Source organism: Dipodomys ordii, unplaced genomic scaffold (genome assembly GCF_000151885.1).
Source record: "Dipodomys ordii isolate 6190 unplaced genomic scaffold, Dord_2.0 Scaffold69, whole genome shotgun sequence".
Lineage (NCBI taxonomy): Eukaryota > Metazoa > Chordata > Mammalia > Rodentia > Heteromyidae > Dipodomys > Dipodomys ordii.
In genome coordinates, this window is record NW_012267285.1 from 2818326 (window position 1) to 2841367 (window position 23042).

At 54.2% G+C, this 23042-nt stretch overlaps 1 protein-coding gene across 1 annotated transcript in view; it reads left to right on the forward strand.

The window, feature by feature from the left end:
- Wnk1 (WNK lysine deficient protein kinase 1) overlaps nucleotides 1–21741 on the forward strand; it is a 125612-nt gene extending 103871 nt beyond the window's left edge. Inside the window, exons 15-29 of the mRNA XM_013023616.1 lie at nucleotides 535–651; nucleotides 1184–1357; nucleotides 1561–1618; nucleotides 1719–1841; nucleotides 2358–3799; nucleotides 6066–6152; nucleotides 8343–8420; nucleotides 9135–9195; nucleotides 10805–10869; nucleotides 12437–13095; nucleotides 13825–14027; nucleotides 14891–15085; nucleotides 15865–15936; nucleotides 20206–20393; nucleotides 20646–21741. Coding sequence (XP_012879070.1) covers nucleotides 535–651; nucleotides 1184–1357; nucleotides 1561–1618; nucleotides 1719–1841; nucleotides 2358–3799; nucleotides 6066–6152; nucleotides 8343–8420; nucleotides 9135–9195; nucleotides 10805–10869; nucleotides 12437–13095; nucleotides 13825–14027; nucleotides 14891–15085; nucleotides 15865–15936; nucleotides 20206–20393; nucleotides 20646–20963 — 3840 coding nt within the window. The 3' untranslated portion in view covers nucleotides 20964–21741. The remainder of the gene's footprint in view (nucleotides 1–534; nucleotides 652–1183; nucleotides 1358–1560; nucleotides 1619–1718; nucleotides 1842–2357; nucleotides 3800–6065; nucleotides 6153–8342; nucleotides 8421–9134; nucleotides 9196–10804; nucleotides 10870–12436; nucleotides 13096–13824; nucleotides 14028–14890; nucleotides 15086–15864; nucleotides 15937–20205; nucleotides 20394–20645) is intronic.
- The last annotated feature ends 1301 nt before the right edge of the window (nucleotides 21742–23042 follow it).

Here is a 23042-nt window from a genome sequence, read left to right on the forward strand (position 1 = left end):
TGGGTTTGAGGCCAGCCTGGATTATATATAGCAAGATCTTACCGCCAAAAAAAAAACAAAAGCAGAGTGCCAGGCACTGGTGGCTCAGGCCTGTCATCCCAGCTACTCAGGGTGCTGAGACCTGAGGATCACGGTTCAAAGCCAGCCCTGTTGGAAACATTTGTGAGACCCTCTGCTCTCCAGTGGACCACCAGAAAACCGGAAGTGGCGCTGTGGCTCAGGTGGTAGAGCGCTAGCCTTGAGCTGAAGAGCTGAGGGACAGTGCCCAGGCCCCGAGTTCAAGACCCAACACCACCTTCCCCTTCCCCTCCCCCCCAAAAAAAACAAAAAACAAATGAAAAGGTGCCTTGCAAGGCAGTTGATAACATTTAAGTAATTTGCCTGTTTATTTTTTTTTTAGTGAATTGATCAAAGTTTAGGCCCTCTCTGTCCTCCCAAGTGTTCCTAGATGTTATATGATTGTTTGCTTATTAGAAAAATTACAGTTTTAGATTAATCTTCTGAAATGAAGTCCCTTTTCCTTTCTTTCTCTAGGTTTCAAATAAAGGAGACCGGGTAGTGGAGTGTCAGTTAGAGACCCATAATCGAAAGATGGTTACCTTCAAATTTGACCTGGATGGCGATAACCCAGAGGAGATAGCCACGATTATGGTGTGTGTGACTGCAGCCCCAGGCTCACCCCATCTGCTGCGGGGTCCCTCCTCCCGGCTTGGGAGATGGTTTAGGACGTGTCTTATGTAAATATTGGGCTGCTTAAAAGGGGGAAGAACTAGCAGGTTGTAGTAGCTCATGCCTGTAATCCTAACTGCTAGGGCAGCAGAAACTGGGAAGGTCACGGCTCAAGGCCAAGCCAGACAAAGTTCATGAGACTTCCACTTCAACTAGTAAAATCCAGGCTTGGTGGGGCACATCTGTCAGCCCAGATGCACAGGAAACTTAAACAGGAGCACTGTGGTTCAGGCTGCCTTAGGCAAACAAGGGTGGGGCTGTAGCTCACATGGTAGAGCACCTGCCTCACATGGCTCAAGACCCTGAGTTCAAACCCCAGTGCCAAAAACAAATGAGGAAGGATGAGCTTAAATATCAACTATGTAATAACCTAGCTTATATTCAGGTAGTTTCCAAGTCATAAGCATTGTTGAGAACGTGACACTAATCAGATGGACGTGACATCTCATTTCAGGTGAACAATGACTTTATCCTAGCAATCGAAAGAGAGTCATTTGTGGCTCAAGTGCGGGAGATTATTGAAAAGGCTGACGAGATGCTCAGTGAGGACGTGAGTGTGGAGCCGGAGGGGGACCGGGGGCTGGAGAGCCTGCAGGGAAAGGATGACTACGGCTTCTCGGCTTCTCAGGTAGGCGCGCTGTGCCGAGGTGGAGAAGGAGGAGCTTGTGTGCTCGGAGCCAGTCGCCCTGTGCACAGGGTCCCTGCTGGCTCCTTACACCTGTCATCGGGACCAAGCACTCACGCTCTGCTCACATTGCCATGTCATTGCCTAATCACGGAGGTTGCCTTTGGGAATGAATTTATTACTTTTATTACTTTTATCTATTGTAGAAATTGGAAGGAGAGTTCAAACAACCCACTCCTGTGTCTTCCATGCCCCAGCAAATAGGTGAATTTTCCTTTGACATAAGAAGTTGTGTGTCTTGACGCTTCATCGTGGGGACAGTGTATGTAAATGCGACTGAGCGGTTTTGTCTCGTTTTGTCCAGGGGTGCCTACCAGTTCCTTAACTCAAGTTGTTCATTCAGCTGGAAGACGGTTTATCGTGAGCCCTGTTCCTGAAAGTCGATTACGAGAATCAAAAATTTTCACCAGTGAAGCAGCAGATACGGGTAAGGATTGATTCTGCCATACTTCAGTAAGTTCTACAGCCTCTGCTCTGATGGAAGCTGATCATCAAGAGGTAGCTCATGATGATCATGATGTTTTTAAAAAGTGGAAAGATTACATTATAAAAATTGAGGTATATACGTGGAGGAAGGAAATAGACAGCCAATGGAGATGATTTACTAAAGAAGAGGGCAGGAGTATCGGCCGTCCCAGAAACGACATACGCAGTAGAGACTTGCGTGTGAGCGTCTGCATTTGGAATTCTGAACGTTTCCACATTACTTAGTGCTTGATGGTTTTCCAGAAACACTTTGCAGTGTTAGAGCATGTCATTTCCTCGGGACAAGTGTGTACATTTAATGCTAGGTGATTCTGTTGGTGACTGATTAGAAAAATAAGTTCATCGGACAGTCCTTTGAATCTGTCCTTTCAAAACAGGTTGTGTGTATGTGTATAGCGTACGTTTCACACGTGCACGCGTTATATGTTGTGTGTGTGTGTTTGGTTTTCCTCTGCAGTTGCTGCCTCTGCGTCTCAGGGTCCTGGGATGAACTTGTCTCACTCGGCCTCATCCCTTAGTCTCCAGCAGGCCTTTTCTGAGCTTAGACATGCCCAGACGTCGGAAGGGCCCAACACAGCGCCTCCCAACTTCAGTCTCACGGGACCAGCCTTTCCTCCATTCCTGGGTAGCGTTGCTGGAGGCCCAGCCGCAGCAGCAGCTACTCCTTCAGCGTCAGTCCCAGGAACCAGCAGCCCTCTTACTGACAGTTCCACCGCAGTGATTCCGTCTGAAGTCACGGTGCCCACTGACAAAGGAATTGCCCAAGTCCCCACCAGCACAGGAGTGCTCACTTTCGGCGCTCTCCCGGGCCCTCCTGTGTCTGTGTCGGAGCCGCCACCGCCGCTTCCTGGCCTGGTCTCCAGCAGCACAGTACCCCCCGTGGTCGCTGTGTCTACAGCCGCGCAGCCATCTCAGGCCCCCGTGTCGGGGAGCACTGTGGCTAGTACAGGCGCTTTTCCTTCTGTCACAGTTTCAACCGCTGTAACCACCGCAGCAGGCGGTGCGAGCGCCCCTGGCCCAGGGCCTCCCGCCATGCTGCCGCCGCAGGCCTCGGGCAGCACTGCTGGGGTGGCCGCTGCGCCTGTGGTTCCTGCCACCGTGCCATTCCCGAGCACGGCCTCGCAGCCGCCCCTTCAGCTTAGCAGCAGCACCTCCGCTCCGACTCTGGCTGAAACGGCAGTGGTTAGCGCACACTCCCTGGACAAACCGTCACATAGCAGTACAGCTGGGTTGGCCGTGCCTTTGTCTGCGCCTTCCTCCTCGCCCTCCCCAGGGACCGCAGTGTCTGGCTCTGCTGCTCTGCATCCCCTGGTCCTCCCATCCGCGGTGGCTTCTACACCCGTGCTTCCCCACGCAGCCGCACCGACGTGCACGCCTCTCTTACCGCAAGTGCCCGGCGTCCCGCCCCTGCTGCAGCCTGCCACCAGTGTGCCTGCCGTGCAGCAGACGCTCGTCCACGGCCAGCCCCAGCCAGCCCTGCTCCCCAGCCAGCCCCACGCGCACTGTCCGGACGTGGACGCCGACACGCAGCCAAAGGCTCCGGGCATCGATGACATAAAGACACTGGAGGAGAAGCTGCGGTCACTCTTCAGCGAGCATGGCTCGTCCCACGCCCCCGTCTCGCTGGAGACGTCACTGGCAGCAGAGGCCACGGTCACGCCAGGGGTCCCCACCACCGCTGTTGCACCGAGCAAACTCATGACGTCTACGACGAGTACCTGCCTGCCACCAGCCAGCTTGCCACTGGGAACGGCGGGCTTGCCACTCACCACAGTGGGCACCGCGGGCACCCCTGGGCAGGCTTCTACCCCCAGCAGCTACGTGCCAGCCCCAGTCAGCACCGCATCGGGAATGAAACCAGCGACGACTCCCTCAAAGCCACCTTCAGCTAAGCCTCCGGTGAGCTTTTCTGGTTAGGGCCCCTTCCCCCATGCCCTCGCCCTAGCCCACGCCGTGGGCCAGTTGCTTTGCAGGGTAGAGTTGCAGATCTGAAGGTGCCTAACATATGTTGAGTGCCCTCAACTGGCAATAGTGGTGTAAGAGCACGCGTACTTTGAACCCAGAACTTCCTTTGTGAAGTATGGCGGGAATTTTAGGTTAATTACGTCACATGACTGCTTTCCCTAGTTTATACCAGGTGTGAGTCTGTCAGCAAGGGGATCATGGTGAGAGTAGTTAAACTGCTCTGTTTTCTTTTTTGTCTGTCATGGGGCTTGAACTCTAAGCCTGGGCTCTGTCCCTGCGCTCTTCAGCTCAAAGCTAGTGCTCCACCACTTGAGCCACAGCACCACTTCCGGTTTTCTAGTGTTTTTTTTGGAGATAAGAGTCTCACTTTCCTGCCAGGGCTGGCCCTGAACCATGATCCTCAGGTCTCAGCCTCCTGAGTAGCTAGGATGACGGGTGTGAGCCACTGGCGCCCGGCTAGCTGAGCTGCTGTGTTTGTGGTGAGAAGGAAGTCATTTTGTGCTGTTTGGTTCCCTAGTAGCTCTGTTTGAGATGGATGGGAACTCAAAGGTGAAAGTGGTAGAGAGGAGGAAGAGGTACGTAACTAGCACGGAGTTTCTCGTTCTGCCCTGGTAGATCTCCTCTTCTCTGCTCTCTCAGCCTTTCTCAGCCTCAGAAACAAGGATGCATTTCATGCAGCCATCTTTCTGCATTACAAAGATGTGAAAACCTTTTTATATTAGAGTAATGCAGATGTTTCCTGACTTTACAAGACCATAGTAACCGAGGATATTGTAAGCCAGGACAGCACTGATAGACTTAATGGGCCCTGACCCGGCCGCTTGGAACCGCGGAGCAGTGTGGAGCGGGAGCTGTGGTGTCCTGTGAAGGGGCGCGGCTGACAGCCCGGCCTGCTGTGCCAGCCCCGCCCCGCCCCGCTCCCGGAGCGGAGACTGGCACCCAAACTCAGAAGCTCATTGCTGGACCCCCAACTCAGACACAAAAAGTTAATCTATGGTTTCTACTGAATGTAATTTTGCCCCATCCTGAGTTGAGAACATTTTCAAGTTGAGCTACTGTAAGTCAGGGCATTCTATGTCAAGTCTTAGTGCAGACAGAAGAGAAAGCACTTGATAGTTTTGAATTTACATCTGTCCATTGATTATTTTTTTAAGTCAGCCTTTGTTTTCTCTTGAAAGTCATGTTTTCTTATGTGAATTTGATTTTTTTTTAAATTTTATTATGTGTGTGTGCGTGCATGCTGGTCTTGGGGTTTCAACTCTGGGCGCTCTCCGTGCACTTCTTTGGCTAAAGGTTAGCGCTCTATCACTTTGAGCCACAGTGCCCCTTCCGGCTTTTTCTGAGTAATTTGTTGGAGATAAAGAGCCTTATGGACTTTCCTGCCCAGGTTAGCTTTGAACCGCATTGCTCAGTAGCTAGGATTACAGATGTGAGCTACTGACACCCAGCTTTTTTTTTTTTTTTTTTTAGATCAAATAAGTGGCCTCAAAAATATCTCGTTGGGTCCTGGTGTCTTAACGCCTGTCATCCTAGCTCCTCAGGAGACTGAGATCTGAGGATCACTGTTCAAAGCAGTCCTGGGCAGGAAAGTCCATGAGACCCTCATCTCCCAATAAATCACCAGAAAACCAGAAGTGGTGCTGTGGCTCGAGTGGCAGAACAGAAACCTTGAGCAAAAACTGCTTAGGGTAGCCGGGCGCCAGTGGTTCACACCTGTAATCGTAGCTACTCTGGAGGCTGAGATCTGAGGATCACGGTTCAAAGCCAGCCCGGGCAGAAAAGTCTGAGACTCATCTCCAGTTAAACACTAGAAAATCGGAAGTGGTGCTGTGGCTCAAGCGGTAGAGCTCTTGCCTTGAGCTGAAGAGTGCAGGGACAGTGCCCAAGCCCAGAGTTCAAGCCCCACAACTGTCTTAACAAAAAGAAATCTGGAGTCTGTTTCTTATCTGTGTAACACAGTGTTCTCTTTGTTTTCCTTCAGGAACTACCTTTTATTAGATTTTACCATTTCATAGTTATTTCAGATTAACTCTTACAACGTACCATTGGTTAAGTCCTTTATTTAAAATACATCAGTGTAGCCTGGGTGATAAGCAAGCTTTAACTACATATAGTTCATGTTTCTGCATTCAGACTGGCTGGTTTGTAATGTGAATCTTGACCATTAGTGTCTCATGGACTTGAATTCTCCCCGTTGTAGGTGCTGCCAGGGGGCACTGAACTTCCAGCTGGGGCTCTGTCCTGCGAGCAGCAGCCGCCGCCTTTTCCTGGACCCTCACAAACGCAGGTGCCCTGAGACACATACCTCTCTTTCTTGGTCCCTGCTCTCCTTCCCAGAGCTTGCTTACATTCTCTCTGGCATGGTCGTGGCTCCAGGCTGGCTCCTTGTGGCTTTAGCTTAGAGACACCTTCCTTTGACAACTTGGCAGGTGATGCCCCAGGCCCACTGTTTTTCTGTTGTTATTGTCCAGAATATTGCTTCAGGTCATCTAGAAAACATTTGACTAATGTTTAACTAGTTAATACTAATATCAATAGATTCTTTATATATATATATATATTTTTTTTTTTATTTTTATTTTTTGTCATGGGGCTCAAACTCTGAGCCTAGGCGCTGTCCCTGAGCTCTTCAGCTCAAGGTGAGCACCCTACCACTTGAGCCACAGCACCACTTTTGGTTTTTGAGTGGCTAATTGGAGATAAGAATCTCACAGGGACTTTTCAGCCCAGGCTGGCTTTGAACTGTGATCCTCAGATCTCAGCCTCCTGAGTAGCTAGGATGACAGGCGTGAGCCTCTGGTGCTCAGCTTCTTACTTCATAGAATAGTGAAACTGTATTTTAAATGTAAGGTTTGCTTCTAAGCTATCCCAGAAATAAGAAGTTTTATGTAATAAAACTTAGTAAGAAAAGAGAACCACAAGTCAGGTGTGGTGGTGTACCGCTGTAATCCCAGTTCTTGGGTCATGGCGCGAGGTCAGTTTGAAAAGGAGGAAACTGCATTGATAGGACTCTTTTCTAAGTTTAACGTATACTTTAAGGAATGTTCATTGTTTCTTTTATTAAGCAACTAGTGAAGTTAGGGACTGACGAAAACTACATAGAAATAACACACTCCAGTGAGCGCTAGCATGAAAATATTACTCATAAAGGATCTGAGATGAGCAGTATATGAACTTATAGATCCCCTGTTCACGCTTATGGAGTTGCCGAGGTGATCAGAATTCATGTAGTCCTGAAATCATGACTTCATCTGCTCACCTGTTCCCCTCACTAACAGCTCCCATAGGGGAAGTGCTTGTTGGAAATCCATTGTAACTGTGAGAGAGTTAACATGGGACCCACTAATAAACTTTAAAACTGAATTAGGAATTTATTTTGGAGTTACATGTAAGAAAAGCGTGCCAGGCTACTTACTTGAGAAGATTAGTTTGAACTTATCCCTTCTTCTTCCATCCCAGTATTGAATAGACCGTAAGGTGAAGAACTCGCTACCGTCAGGGATAATTCCCAGCGAGAGCTGACTCTCCAGCCCTCACATGGAGGGGGATGGGAGAGGGATGGGAGTTCAGTGTAAAAACTAAGCTTGTTCCTAACGAAAATCAGGCTTGCAGCATAGCATAGTGGCTCATGCTTATAATCCCAGCTTCTGGGGAGGTAGATCAGAAGGTTCAAGGCCTGCACCCGTCCCTCCAGCTATCGGGACGATAGGCTTGATTTAGGACTATTGCAGTCTAGCCTAGGGAAAGACAGGAGACCCTACTCAAAAAAGAATGAAAGTAAAAGGGCCGCCAGGGTCTCTCTACTGGTAAAGTACCTGCCTAGCAAGCATGAGGCTTGGGAGTTCAAACCTGAGTGCCACCAAAAAAGAAAAAACAGCACGCGTTCCGAAGCCAAGCACTTGGCTGCACGGTGACCCTGGCGCTTGGGAGGCCAGGCTGGGAACAGCCCCCATGTAAGAAGTGTAGACCTGCCTGGGCGACACAGTGGGGTCCCATGACCACCACCACTCCCCTCTTCCCCCTAAAAGAGCTCTCGGTGAGCGCAGACGGTCACAGGAAGCATGGAGGTGCCAGCGTGTCTAGACAAAAGCGTGAGGACCAGTGTAGAAATAGACGGACAGAAGACGGCAGATGGGCACAGGGGCCATCAGATACAAGACAGGAAGGGCTGGGGGCATGGCCCCATGGTAGAGCACGTGAGGCCCCTAACACCAGCATTGCCTCTCAAAGGTAAGGGTAACTTCAAGGCTGTGAAAACGTAAGTGTCACTGAGTTACTCTTAAGGCCTGACAGAGTGGCACGCAGACTTGAGGACCATCAAAAGGTTATGCCAGATTTTAGTATACTGTCTTGTATTTAATGGGAACACATGTTCGGTTGTAATGTAAAGAATGAAACCGTGTGTCCTATCTATCTCGGCTGCACGTAGCAGCTCTGGAGGTGTACTTACATGAACTGTAACTCTTTGCCCTTCCAGCAACCTCTAGAAGACCTTGATGCCCAGCTGAGAAGGACACTTAGTCCAGAGAGCATCACAGTGGCGTCTGCAGGAGGGGTGAGCTTTTAGTCCCCAGTCTCTTCTGAACCCCAAACGCATTGTATCGCCCACACCTGTGCGGGGGAGCAAGCGAGCTGGTGCCACCCAGCCGAAAAGAGGCAGACCCGTAAAATGCGAACGCTGTGGAAAAGACTAGAAAGATGCTTCTTTTTTTAATCTTTCCCCTCGGTAGATTACATTGTAGATCAGTCCTGTGGATTTTGTATTCTTCTCTGGAGGAGGTTACACTTTGTGCAATAATAATGTTTGGTACAAACCACTTTTCTGTGACTTTTTAATGTATTCTTTAAATATGCTGTGAAGAAATTTTTAAAGGCAATACTCGACATGTCTCATAAAAGCTGATTGTTGGGGCTGGGAATGTAGCTTAGCGCTTACCTAGCATGAAGCCCTGGGTTTGATTCCTCAGTACCACATAGAAAAAGCCAGAAGTGGCACAGTGGCTCTAGTGGTAGAGCGCTAGCCTTGAACAAAAGAAGCTCAGGGACAGCGCGTAGGCCCTGAGTTCAAGCCCTAGGACTGCCCCCCCCCCCAAAAAAAAAGCTGCTTTTCAAAAGCAAACTCATAAGAGAAAATAAAATTCCCTTCGACATAGTGTTCTTTTCTGTGTGTACTACTGCCATTTCACAAAGACCTGAGGGACGGTGTCAGCGGGACGGCGTAAGAATGACTGAAACTGAAGCTGCTGTGGTGTGTGTCTGTGTCTTGCAGCCAGTGTCGGTGGAGGCTCCGCCCGCGGTTACGGAAGCTGGCCCGCAGCCTCAGGAGCACGGTGAGCTGCACCCTTGGCGCTGGCCAGTAGAGCAGTCACGATAAGGAGCTCGCCTGGGCGTTTAGACGCTGTGGGTGCTTGTGGGAAGTACAGAATATGCCATTTCAGAGATGCATTCCTGAGAACGTTGGTGCAGTTCAGATGTACAAGGAACATTCCTGCATATTCCATGTCTAGGGAACTTTGATAATATCTAAAGCATGCAAGGTTAGCTGATTGAATTTTTTGTTTATTAAGCACTAAGGCATCTGAAACGTCAGGTAATGATTCAGTTTCTTAGCATAAGAAACTTGGTTATTCTCTAGGTAACCTTTTTGTTATAAGGAGGTGGGAAATGCAAGCATGTTTATGAAAGCTGACTTGGAAGTTGGAGTTGGTGGTACATGCCTGAAACCTGTCATTGGAGCATTTACACACAGCGTCCTCATTTCTAAACACTTGCTATGTACTTGATAGATAGATGCACTTGAAAGGCCTGGACATGTACTTGTATAAAGATACACATGTAAGATTTTACTTAATCCATTGATTTTTTTTTTTTTTTTTGGTCGGTCCTGGAGCTTGAACTCTGGGCCTGGATGCTGTCCCTCAGCTCTTCAGCTCAAGGCTTGAGCCACAGCTCCACTTCTGGTTTTCTGAGTGGTTTATTGGAGATAAGAGTCTCACCGACTTTTCCTGCCCAGGCTGGCTTTGAACCGTGATCCCCAGATCTCAGCCTCCTGAGTAGCTAGGATTACATAGGCATGAGCCACCAGCCCCCAGCTGAAATATTTTAATTCAAGTAAGTTACATTCTGAATTGGATTGCTTGTTTAAAAACAAGTAATTTACAGCTTGGTGCTGGTGGCTCATGCCTATAATCCTAGCAACTCAAGAGGCTGAGATCTGAGGACTATGGTTTGAAGCCAACAAGTGCAAGAAAGTCTTTGAGAGTCTTTTTTTTGGGGGGGGGGGGCGTCCGGTCATGGAGCCTGAACTCTGGGCCTGGGCGCTGTCCCTCAGCTCTTCAGCTCAAGGCTAGCACTCTATCACTTGAGCCACAGCACCACTTCGGCTTTTTTCTTTTTGCTTATGTGGTGCTGAGGAATGGAACCCAGGGCCTCAAGCATGCAAGGCAAGCGCTCTACCACTGAGCCACCTGCCCAGCCCCAGAGAGTCTTATCTCCAATTCAGCACTAAAAAAGCCAGAAATGGAGCTTTGGTTCAAGTAGCAGAGCTCTAGCTTGAAGCAAAAAAGCCTAGAGGCTTACAGTTTGAGACCCACCTAGGTAAAAATACGATGAGGTCGGGGCTGGGAAGGTGGCTCAGTGGTAGAGCGCTTGCCTTGCATGCATGAGGCCCTCGGTTCAATTCCTCAGCACCATGTAAGCAGAAAAGCCAGAGGTGGCGCTGTGGCTCAAGTGGTAGAGCGCTAGCCTTGAGCTGAAGAGCTGAGGGACAGCGCCCAGGTCCAGAGTTCAGGCCCCACAACTGATCCCCCCCCGCCCCAAAAAAAAATCAATGGATTAAGTAAAATCTTACTCTTGTTTCTCTAGCGGGAGGAAAGCAGCTAACTAAAGTAAAAAAAAAAAAAAAAAAGCGCTAATCTGTCTTCTTCTGTGTGTTTCAAGGCACAGAGGGCTCTGTCCTAGCCGGTGGCTCAGGAGCTGCTGTTCTTAAGATGGGGCGATTTCAGGTAAGACTGTAATTCCTGTGCATATGTAAGATTATCGCCTCTCTATTTGGGACACAACTGATAACTGTCGTTTGCTTTCATAAAAGTAGTGTAGCCAAGCACCAATGGCTCACGCCTGTAAGCCTAGCTACTCAGGAGGCTGAGATCTGAGGATCATGGTTCAAAGCCAGCCCAAAGAGGAAAGTCCACGAGACTCTTACCTCTAGTAAACCACTAGATAACCAGAAGTGGCTCTGTGGCTCCTGTGGTAGAGCTCAGGGACAGCGCCCAGGTCCAGAGTTCAAGCGCCACAACTGACAAAAACAAAACATAGGCATTGGTGGCTCACACCTGCAATCCTAGCTACTACGGAGGCTGAGATCTGAGGATCCTGGTTCAAAGCCAGCCTGGGCAGGAAAGTCCATGACTGTTGCCTACAATCAACCACCAGAAAGCCAGAAGTGGAGTTGTGGCTTAAGTAATAGACCACTAGTCTCAAGCAAAAAAGCTCAAGAACATTGCTAGGCCCTGAGATCAAGCCCTAGGACAACACAGCACTGCTTCCACAACTGTTTGCAAGGGTGTGTGTGTGTGTGTGTGTGTCTGTGAGTGTGTGTGTCTGTGTGTGTCTGTGTGTCTGGTTGTGGGACCTGAATTCTGGGCTTAGGCTCTGTCCTGAGCTTTTCAGTTCAGGTGAGCGCTCTTCCACTGAGTCACTTTCCCAGCCCCTGCAAATTATTTTTTTTGTTTTTTGTCGGTCATGGGGCTTGAACTCTGGGCCTGGGCGCTGTCCCTGTGCTCTTCAGCTCAAGGTGAGTGCTCTACCACTTGAGCCACAGCACCACTTCCAGTTTTCTAGTGGTTTATTGGAGATAAGTCTCATTTTCCTGCCCAGGCTGGCTTTGAACCGTGATCCTCAGATCTCGGCCTCCTGAGTAGCTGGGATGACAGGCGTAAGCCACCAGTGCCCGCTCTAGAAGTTATTTTTAAGCTAGCCTTTAGGGTTGGGAATCATAGTTGATATTTTTTCCTTTGTCGACTTTGAAGGTCTGAGAGTTTGTAGTTGGGCCAAGTTTGAATTTAGAGTTATGGAAAACCAGGACAAGAATCTGTATCTTGCCTTCTAGTACCTCTTGGTTGAATTGTTTCTTTTGAGGCTTAGCTGGCATTTAGTGAGGGCTGCTTCTTCACACGTAGCCTTCAGCCTTTTCCTGGCCGTTACGTATGTTTTCACTGAGGCGCAGTCTGGTCCCTGTGTGTGGTGCATCGTGTGTGGTGGCATCTTGGTGCTGCTGCGGGGCTCTCAGTGAACAGTCTCCTTTCCCACCCAGCGCGGAGCCTGCTTCTCCTGTGGCGTCTTCCATCTGCTTTCTCCCGTGGTACTCAGCCTGTTCGCTCAGCACGCACTCTCTCTGTGGTGGAGTTCAGTCTGGCTTTCTCAGTTGAAAATTTTCTCAGACTATGGAGAGAGATTCGGCCTGTTCATTTACTGGGGAATAAACTGGTTTTCTTTTGTTTAACAACCTATGCTAGAAGTTAACTTGGGGACATTAGTTTTTAATCTGTCTGTCTGTCTCTCTCAACTCAGGTTTCAGTTGCCACAGATGATGTCCAGAAAGTTGGCAAAACTAAGCCAGAAGATGTGAAGTCTGTCCACTTTGAGTCGAGCACGTCGGAGTCATCCGTACTGTCGAGTAGCAGCCCGGAGAGCACGTTGGTGCAGCCAGGACCTGGCGGGGTGCCGGCCCCCGGGGTCCCCTCGGACGCTCCAGACAGCGCCCACCAATCCCCTGCCTCAGAAACAACGCTGGAAGGGGGGCAGCCTACCAAGGTCGGGCGTTTTCAGGTGACAGCTACAGCCAGCAAAGTGGGTCGTTTCTCAGTGTCGAGAACTGAGGACAAGATGGCAGAGGTGAAGCAGGAGTCGGCCGCATCTCCTCCCTTCAGAGACTCTGCACACGCTGCTCTTCCCACCGCGATACCAAAGAAAGACAAGCCGGAGCCAGCCCAGCCTTTACATCTGAACGGGCCATCCTCCGACCTGGAGGCTGCCTTTCTCAGCAGGGGCCTGGACGACGGCTCAGGCAGCCCGCAGTCCCCGCCTCACCTGTGCTCCAAGAGCCTTCCCATCCAGAGTCTAAGTCAGAGCCTTAGCAACTCCTTCAACTCCTCTTACATGAGCAGTGACAACGAATCGGACATTGAAGATGAAGATTTAAAGTCAGAGCTCCGGCGACTTCGGGAAAAGTATGTTTGCTCCTAAGAAAAATAATGGTCGATGGTCTACTGGGGCAGAGCGCCTGGTGCTGACGTGGTGCTCCTCCGAGCTGGAGGCGGCGTGCCCGCCGACCGTGCTGGGACGCCCCTCTGGCCAGCCCCGCGTCACGGTTGCACTTGCGCACCGCACCCTCTGTGGCCATCAAGTCTCCCGCATGAGTCTAACACTGGCACTGCATGTGTAACTATGTTGGCAGGTTTTTATTTATCAAATTGAGTCAGAATATCCTATTCACCTATGGCCTGGGAATCCTTTTCCCCTAACACATTCTCAACTGTTTGCAGTTGGAATTGGCAAGATGGGTTGACAGTGTAGAATCTCACAGAAGTACAGATGACTGAAGGCAGATCGAAGAGTGTGCTTATTTTTAGCCAGGCATCAGTGGCTCACACCTATAATCCTAACTGCTCAGGAGATCTGAGAGCTGAGGATTGTGGTTCAAAGCCAGCCTGGGCATGAAAGTCCTCATCAGTCTCTTATCTCCAATTAACCATTCAAAAAGTGGAATCGGTGCTGTGGCTCAAGTGATAGAGTGCTGGCCTTGAGCACAGAGACTCAAAACACACCCAGGCCCTGAGTTCAAGCCCCACAACTGATTCCCCCTCCCCCCCCAAAAAAAAAAATTAGGCTTACTTTTTGTTTGAGCAAAGCAAAACATTTTGCTTAAAACATTTTCTATCTTTGCTTATTTTTCGTAGACATCTTAAAGAGATTCAGGACCTACAAAGTCGCCAGAAGCAGGAGATTGAATGTTTGTACACCAAACTGGGCAAGGTGCCCCCCGCCGTCATCATTCCCCCTGCTGCCCCGCTCTCGGGGAGGAGAAGGCGGCCCACTAAAAGCAAAGGCAGCAAATCGAGCCGCAGCAGCTCACTGGGGAATAAGAGCCCGCAGCTCTCAGGTAAGCCCGACCAAGGCAGCCGCTTGCTTCTTCTGTCTCCAGCTGCGCAAGGGAACCCTCCTCCTACTCCATGTTTGTTAGCTATATGAGCTTTGAGATAGAGCCTCACTAGCCCTTCAGGGCTGCCCTTTGACTCTACAGAGAGTTCAGTATGGTAGCTGTGCCGTGTCCATGCTGCTGTGTCCCGGTAGTCCTCATTTGTAGTCGTTCTAGATAACTAACCCATGTGACTCAGCCTAACGGAGCTCTTGGGCCTTACTGGCTGTTCACGAAGCTTCAGGTCATCCTGGCAGCTAGAATTGAGTATACACAAAGACCACACAGACACTCCGGATGTCTGTTTCATTTCCAGGTCTGATCTCAGAAAGTTGGAGAGTATTTGCAAAGCTCATAGCAAATGCTGAGTCTTCTCTCCATTCTTGGAAGAATCAATGCCCAGACCTGACTTTGCTTGGGCACACGACCAATTCATACAGCATTGATGGAGAAGTGATTTGTTGCAGGGTCAGCTAGTTTAGGTTCTGACACGCATGCAACGCTCTTCAAGCCCACTTGTGTGCAGTGGGAAATCCAGGGAACGCGGAAGCGTAGTCAGGTTTCAGGCCAAAACACGTGATCATGCATGTGCTAATGGGGTTCTTCATCCACACACAGCGCCGTGTCCAGCCTCCCTCAGCTCACGCCTGTGCTCCCTCTTAAGTAGCTAAAGTGTAAAATCTCAGCTCTCCTCGCGTCACGCTCAGGGCATTCCCCCTCCTCAGCGCCCAGGGCGTTGACCTGTCCTTCACTACTCCGCCCTGTGAAGGGATGGCGCGGGAGCGGGCTTGCCGGGCGCGCCTCTCACGGCCCTTTACCCACGGCAGGGAACCTGTCTGGACAGAGCGGGGCCTCCGTCCTGCACCCGCAGCAGACCCTCCACCCCACCAGCAACACCTCCGAGACGGGCCACAGCCAGCTGCTTCAGCCTCTGAAGCCCTCGCCCTCCAGTGACAACCTCTACTCGGCTTTCACCAGCGATGGCGCCGTCTCTGTACCAAGCCTTGCTGCGCCAGGTCAAGGTAAAAGAACCACAGCAACCACCACCTTCCAGAAACATGGAAGTACCCAGGATGACAGCTGGATAAGTAGTAACTTGGTGTCACCAGCTCATCAGAACACAGCTGCCGACCTGTGCGGGGGGCCGGCTCGGGACGCCTCCCGAGACCGGGTTGAGGCTAGAACCCTCGGGCTCATGGTTCTGAGCACTCATGATATGGCTTCTTTCTGGGGATTAGATGAAGAACTTACATGGGGTCAGAACTTAGCCTTTAATAGTAGTCAGACACTTCCAGGACCACCTTCTAAGGAGTTTCTAGCAATTTCTGGAAACTAAGAAGGTGTTTTCTTTAAAATTTGTAAATAAGGTAGTGTTGTGCAGAGAACTAGTTGTACCTGCTAAACATCTATCTGTCTTTCACAGTAGAGGTTGGTTTTATCAACTATCGCTGAAAACAGTCCTGCAGAGTTTCAAGTAACATTAGAGTTAGACCTGAAGAGTTGGGCATCTAGGTGGGAAAGAATGAAATAACATTTCTTTGCCACGGTTTGATAGAACTTAGAAGTAGGTTGTCCTGTTTACCAGGTGAATCTAGTTGGTTGACAAGGACGAACGCAGAAGCAAAGCGAAGCGTCGGCCTGGGCAGGTGGCAGGCTGGGCTTGGTGTTTGCCGCTCCGTGTCACCCGCCGGGCTCGCTGTGTGTGCCATCTGAGTGCCTTCCACCGCGCCCGCCTCCAGTTTCTAACATCTTGTAGTTGTGTTCTGTCTCTCTCTCTGTTTTCCCTGTTCCCTTCTCACAGGCTGTGCGAAGTTTAGCTGTGCGTCTGAGCAGGTGGCGCTCAAGGCCGGTGGCCGGAGGACCCGATTTCTGAGTACGCCCTGCTTGGCTCTTTGTGTGTAACACCTTTATCCTTCCTTGCCCTTGTTCTTCTGCTGCTTTTGGATCTGACTTGTCGTGCAGTCATTTTCATTCGTCTTGTTATGTCATCCACTCAGTGGCTTGGCTATTCGTACCCTCAGAAGTTTGGGTCCTGGGTTCACTCGTAAAAGCTGCAGACATGGCCCCCTGCAGGACTGCTGCCTCCTGGGCTCCAGACAGCCAGAGGTGACGGGGTGCTTGCTGTGCGGGCCTGCTCGGTGCTCCCCCCCCACCCCTTGTTTGGAACTGACTCCTGGTGTGCTTAAGAGTCTGGTAACAGGCAGAACTTATCCTTATTTTCTGAGTGAGTTGAAATCTTTGTTTGGGTATTTTTCTCCTCGATTAAGCTTTCACCTGTACCAGTTGAATTGATGCTGGAGCCTGGTGCCCGCGGCTCACACCTGCCATCCTAGCTACTCAGGAGGCTGAGGATCGCAGTTTGAAGCCAGCCCGGCAGGAAAGTCTGTGGGACTCCTATCTCCACTTCGCCTCCAAAGAGTTGGAAGGAAGTGGAGGTGTGGCTCTTCCACCACTACTTCCCTTTGCCCCTGTGAGATTAGTAATTCAAACAGGGTTTTTAGCGTGCTTTTCCTGACCAGCAGTTACCTGTTAAAGGTCTAAGCCCATGTGAAAACTGCTGAGATTTTCTCCTAGGAGCGAGCTGGCCTGCCCTCCTGGGTGTGCGGCCCCCCCCCCCCCCCAGCTGCAGACAGGTCAGAGCGGACGCTGAGTACAGAATCCGCGGGCATTTAGGAGGCGCTCCAGGCTGTGCCCAGTAGGGGGTTGGTACACACAGGCCGAAATAAGATGGCAGCACAGCGCTGGGCGCCGGTGGCTCTCGCCTGTCCGCCTAGCTCCTCGGAGGCTGAGTCTGAGGATCACAGTTCAAAGCCAGGCCAGCAGGGCAAGAAAATCTGTGAGACTCTCATCGCCGATGAGCCACCAAAAAGCAGAAATGAGTTGTGGCTCAAGTGGTAGAGCACACTAGCCTTAAGCCAATAAGCTCAGAGACAGCACCCAGACTCATGAGTTCAAGCCCCAGGATTGGCACCCCAAAAAACCTAAACATGAAAAAGTTAAGAATGAACCTTCATGGGAGTGTGGATCACGGTCTCGTAAGGCCTCAAACTTCTGGCGTGGTTACTACGCGCTTCCTGTGCATGTGCCAGGCCATCGTGCCGGGTCCTTGGGGAGAAATGGCAGCGTGGTGTTCCGTGGTGACTGGTGTCCAGTGGTACATGGCCATCTCCACAGAGGGGCCGAGAGGCAGCATGGTCTGCGCCCCTCCCGCAACTCCTGCCTCACTGAGGCCCGGCCAGCGGCCTGGCTCCCGCCGGCTGACCTGGCCCTGGCGGGCGGGTGGCCCACGGAAGGACTGCAGTAGCTGAGGGGCAGAAAGAAAGCAAAGCGTCCCAAGTACCACTTGCGTGGGTTCTGTCCGTCCATCAGGGAAGGGCTGGAGCCTTAGCAGCGCTCAGCGGTGGTGTTGCAGCGGTGGGGTGGGTCTCTGCAGCGCAGCGGGGTACGGAGGGGAGATGGTGTCTCTGCAGAGGCAGGGCGGGGCGGCCGGACAGACGCGCGGGGCGGGGTGTGACTCCCCTACGCGCTCCCTGGCCCGCACTTGGCCCCCAAGCACGGCTTGGCTTCACGCTCTCTCTACGTTCAAAGATGGCTTGCTTTCCACATACTTTTAAAGTGCTTTCGGGGGGCGGGGGGGAGGTTGTTAGGACGGTTGTCCGCAGCGTGGAACTAAAGCGTTGAGTGCGACTTGAAGCTGTCACGGCGGCACTAACGCGAGTGCTTCGTGACGGCCAGCAGGAGCGGGTGGAGGGACGGTCAGTGGACACGCGCGGGGCGAGCCTTCGCCCAGGGCTGGCCGGGCCGCGGGGCTGTGGCCCCCCGCTCCTGCTGGGCGTGCGCGACGTGCGCCGCGTGGAGATGTCCCGAGTGCCTTCATCTGTAACGCCTGCTCTCTCTTTGTGCTTCAGGGAAGATGGTGAAAAAAGTGTGTCCTTGCAACCAGCTCTGTAGTAATTATCTTTTCCTTCTCTTACTTTTGGGCCTTGGTCGTAAAGCCTTGTCATCTCTGACGCCCCAACTCCCTGACTCCCCACTTCCCTCCCCCCGCACCTGTTCTCATATCCGTCCGCGTGCTGGGGGCTACTGCTGGCTGTGATCGCGGATGGGCCTGTGGGAGCGCGGATGCAGAGGGGAGCAGAGGCAGCAGAGGGGAGCAGAGGGCAGCAGAGAGGAGCGGAGGGCAGCAGAGGGGAGCAGAGAGGAGCAGAGGGCAGCAGAGGGGAGCAGAGGGCAGCAGAGAGGAGCAGAGAGGAGCAGAGGGCAGCAGAGGGGAGCAGAGGGGAGCAGAGGGGAACAGAGAGGAGCAGAGGGCAGCAGAGAGGAGCTGAGGGCAGCAGAGGGGAGCAGAGAGGAGCAGAGAGGAGCAGAGGGCAGCAGAGGGCAGCAGAGGGGAGCAGAGGGGAACAGAGAGGAGCAGAGGGCAGCAGAGGGCAGCAGAGGGGAGGAGAGGGCAGCAGAGAGGAGCAGAGGGGAACAGAGAGGAGCAGAGGGCAGCAGAGAGGAGCAGAGGGGAGCAGAGGGCAGCAGAGGGGAGCAGAGGGCAGCAGAGGGGAGCAGAGGGGAACAGAGAGGAGCAGAGGGCAGCAGAGAGGAGCAGAGGGCAGCAGAGGGGAGCAGAGGGCAGCAGAGGGGAGCAGAGGGCAGCAGAGGGGAGCAGAGAGGAGCAGAGGGCAGCAGAGAGGAGCAGAGGGCAGCAGAGAGGAGCAGAGGGCAGCAGAGAGGAGCAGAGGGCAGCAGAGGGCAGCAGAGGGCAGGGGCCTGGCTGAGGGGAGCGGCCTCAGCTAGCAAGGGGGTGCTGGGCTGGCTGGAGAAAGGGGCTCCCCTCTGCTGTCAGTCATGTCTCATTACAAGACAAGTCGCTCGGCCTCCTGAAGCAGCTTAGAAGGTTCTGGAGAGAGTTAACAAGAGCACTCCGTACCTTGAGACACAGGGCCTAGCCGGTCACTCGGCATGGGGAGGGTCAGGAGGCTGGACTCGAGTCCGTTCTGCTACTCGGACATTTTCCGGGGAATAGCAGGGCTTGGGGTGCGGTCCGCGGCCCTGGGGAGCCTCTGGGCCCTCTCCCGCCCTGTCCGTGTCGCAGTCAGTTCGGGTAGGAGGGGGGGCACTCACTGCATGGGGAGCAGGCAGCTCAGGAGAGGCGAGGCCAGGGGGGTCCTCCCCCACCCCACCCCCACCCTCCCCGCTCCCCCCGCACGGCCCGGGGCTGGCCTGAGCCCTGTGCTGCTCCTGTGTGTGCACAGCCCGCCCGCTCACCCCAGCACGCTGCGCGGAGGCGCCCTGCATGCCCGCACCCCGCGCCTGCCCACCCTCGCAGACTGCCACGCGGGCCACGGCATGGTCGGCAGCCCTCCGCCCGCGTCGCACACGCCTGTGCCCTGCTCCCCCGCTGTCCGTGCGAGGCGCTGCTGCTTTGACCTGGGGAACAGGAGCACGCATGCGCTCACCTGGCCCCGGCCTTCCCGCACGGCGGGCCTCACTGGCTCACCCGCCACCCGCGTAGGCACAGCTTTTATTATACGCTTGGGCGCGGGTGTGAGATCTGGAACTGGTAGGGACTTGGGGGACAAGGGGGGGAATGAGACCGTGACTCTTCTCTCCCTCTTTCCGGAAACTCGCCTCTCCGATAACCTTCAGTGTGCCCTCCGGCTGAGCCGAAATCAGGCAGGACCCTCTCCCCGCGCCCTCCCTCCTTGCCCTCCCTCCCGCGCCCCGCCTTCCTCGCCCAGATGCCTCCCCTCCTCTGGGGGGAGGGGTCTCCCCTGCACCAGCTGACTGGGCTCCCGTGAGCCGTCTCCCCGGGGACAGGACGGGCAGCGGTCCCGTCCAGCCTTGTCTAGGTGTGTGGCTCACGGAGACATGGGGCAACACCTGTGCCCCACCCTGCCTGAGGCCTGGTACCCCAAGGGTGCTTCCAGAGGTTCCCCAGTCTTGGCTCCTGCTGTGTGCCCTCCCCCCCCCCCCCCCCCGTCGTCCCCGGAGCCTTGCCCCCTCCTCCTCCTAGGCCAGAGCAGCCGCCTGGTCCTTGCTGCATGGCTTCCACTTCCCTCCCCATTCTGTGGCTTGCTGCTCACTCCCCCTGAAACCCCCCTTTCTGGAGGTGCACCCCCAGCGCCTCCTCACGCCGCCTTGCTCGCTCTAGGGACCAGCAGTACGAACACGGTCGGGGGCGCCACGAGCAGCCAGGCCGCGCAGGCGCAGCCCCCCGCCATGACGTCCAGCAGGAAGGGCACGTTCACGGACGACCTGCACAAGCTGGTGGACAACTGGGCCCGCGACGCCATGAACCTCTCAGGCCGGAGGGGCAGCAAAGGCCACATGAACTACGAGGTGAATGCCCCCCCCCCCGGCCGCGCCCCAGCTCATGAACCCTTTGGGCAGAAGCGAGGTGGAAGCGGCCCTGCCTGGATCCCGGGCTGCGTGCGGCCCGCGCAGTGTCCCTTCCTCCCACCCCGAGCCCTGCGGCCGCGTACCGCCCTCTCCCCACGCGCAGCCCATCTTCTCTGGTGGGATCACCAGAGGCTCTCCCTGGGTCGGGTCCTCCACCGACCCGCGCCCACCCGCGTCGTGCTCTTGTTCCAGGGTCCCGGCATGGCGCGCAAGTTCTCGGCCCCCGGGCAGCTGTGCATCTCCATGGCCTCCAGCCTGGGCAGCTCGGCCCCCATCTCCGCCGCCTCCGCCACGTCTCTGGGCCACTTCACCAAGTCCATGTGCCCCCCGCAGCAGTACGGCTTCCCCGCGGCGCCGTTCGGCACGCAGTGGAGCGGCACGGCCGGCCCTGCGCCGCAGCCGCTCGGCCAGTTCCAGCCGGTGGGCACCACGTCCCTGCAGAACTTCAACATGAGCAGTCTGCAGAAGTCCATCAGCAACCCCCCCGGCTCCAACCTGCGGACCACCTAGCGCGCCCCGAGACGCGGGCCGAGGGCGTGCACTAACCGCCGACTCCCCGTCCCGCGCGGGGGTGTGCTCACTTCATCCTGCGCCCTGCCAGAACCTCCTCCTCTTCCCTCCACCTGCGGGAGGCGGGAAGGAACGGCTTTCTTGTGGTGGGTGCCCCGCTGAGCTTTCCTGTCTGCGCTCGGGGTGGGGTGGGGTGAGGTGGGGGTGGACCAGCCTTGGGGTCACCCACCCGCACACCTCGGCCCTACCCCCTCCTCCCCACACCCAGTAAAAACTAGCAGGGCGCGCGGCCTCTCCCACAGGTCACTAGTGCTGTAGCGCGACGAGGAAACACTGTGATACAATGTTGTTGGACAACAGTAGTTTGAGAGAGTGAAGTGTGAAAGGTTTCAAAGGTTCACAGAAAGCGAGCTCTCCTCACCAGACGCTTTAACTTTTCCTTTGTATCTCCATTGTATTAGAAGAATAAATGTGAATGTAAAATTGTATAAATCACCGCACTTGAATACTTGTGTTCTCCCAGTACTGCTCGCTGGGGATCTCAGTGCCTTGGACTTGGGGTGCCCCCGTCCCGAGCAGCAGCCACATCCCAGACCCCAGGGGCGCGGAGGTGGTGACCCGGCGGCGGCGGCGGTGGCCTGAGCAGGTGGGAGCGGGGCCGGGCGGGCGGGGTGGGCAGAGGGCGGCAGCGCGTGTATCAGCTGAGGGCCTGGGCCAGGGTAGCTCCGTGGGGCCAGGACCGGCGGGCACGGGTCCCAGCCGCACCGTGCCCCAGGCCTTTCCAGCTTGGGGCTCCGTACTGCGCTGAAATGCCCGCCCTGTCCGCGACGTCCAGGTGGCCACCCCCTCGGAGCGCGGCGCTGCCCCGCATCCCCACAGTAACCGCACCCGGCCAGTGTTCACCGTGCTGCGCCTCGACCCCCTCGAGGGCTGGGGGGAGCAGCTGGCACCCAGTTTCCGCTCCTCCGACTTGGCTAGAAAGTTGCCGTTTTCCACCTTTCCCTTCGTGGAAAAAGCAGCTCGCGGCCCACGCGGTGGGATTGTCATTCTCGGGGACCCGCCAGCGTGAGGCCCGCGACAAGAAGGTGGCGAGCAGCGGAGGCCGAGGGGAGAGCGACCGAGAGCCGCGGCCTCTCCCCGCGTGGGGCTCCCCGGGGACGCGGCTCCCACACCGCGGCCTCTCCCCGCGTGGGGCTCCTCGGGACGAGCCAGTGCTACTGAACTGATTAAATTATTTTTGTGTTACTAGGACAGTTTGAGTATCTTTTCCACATTAAAAAGGACTTTTCTCGATTCCGGGTGTTTCCTTACATTATTTAACAATGTACACTGTTTTTTTAAACAAACTGAATCCGCGCCTCGGGAACCTCAGCCGCCTTTACCGTACATTTTGCACTAACTCCGGGTGTGGCGCTTCTTGTAAGCTGCGCTTCGTGCTATGGTTTGTTACCTTTGTAGACTTTATTTAATGAAACCATTCAAATAAAGCCGACTTGCCTTTGTGGAGCTGCGGGCTTTCCTGTTCGTTTCCAGCCGCCGTCTGCCTCTTCTCCCCAGGAGAGGGCCTCGGGGGAGCACAGCTGGGCCTGGCCGCAGGGCTGTGACCCAGGGCCAGCCCATGCCGTGGCACTTGAACCGAAGGGTGAAACACGGGGGAGCCCAATGCTAAGGCTACTCCCCACTCTGAACTGAAGCAGCTGCCGCCGCCAGCATTGAGGTGTGGGTGCTGGTCCACCCAAGCTCCCCTCTCAGAGTTGCAGCCAGAAACCTCCAGCTCAGACTCGGAAGTCCAGGGGCTTGAATTCAGGGCCTCAGTGCTGGCTTGAGTTTTGCCCTAGGCTAGTGCTTTATCACTTGAGCCACACCTACATTCCAGCTTTTCCTGCCTGTTGGCATCAAACTCTGCGCGTCAGATGGCAGCTTTCTGAGTAGCAGGGACTGCAGGTGTGAGTGCGTGACTGGCAGCTTGTATTTTCTTGGGCTGGGGCCTGGTGTTTGGGGGCGGGGGGGGGTGAAGCCACACACACTCCTGCCCACAGTGGCGCCTGGCCCAGCCATGCGGAGGTCCTGTCGGTCACT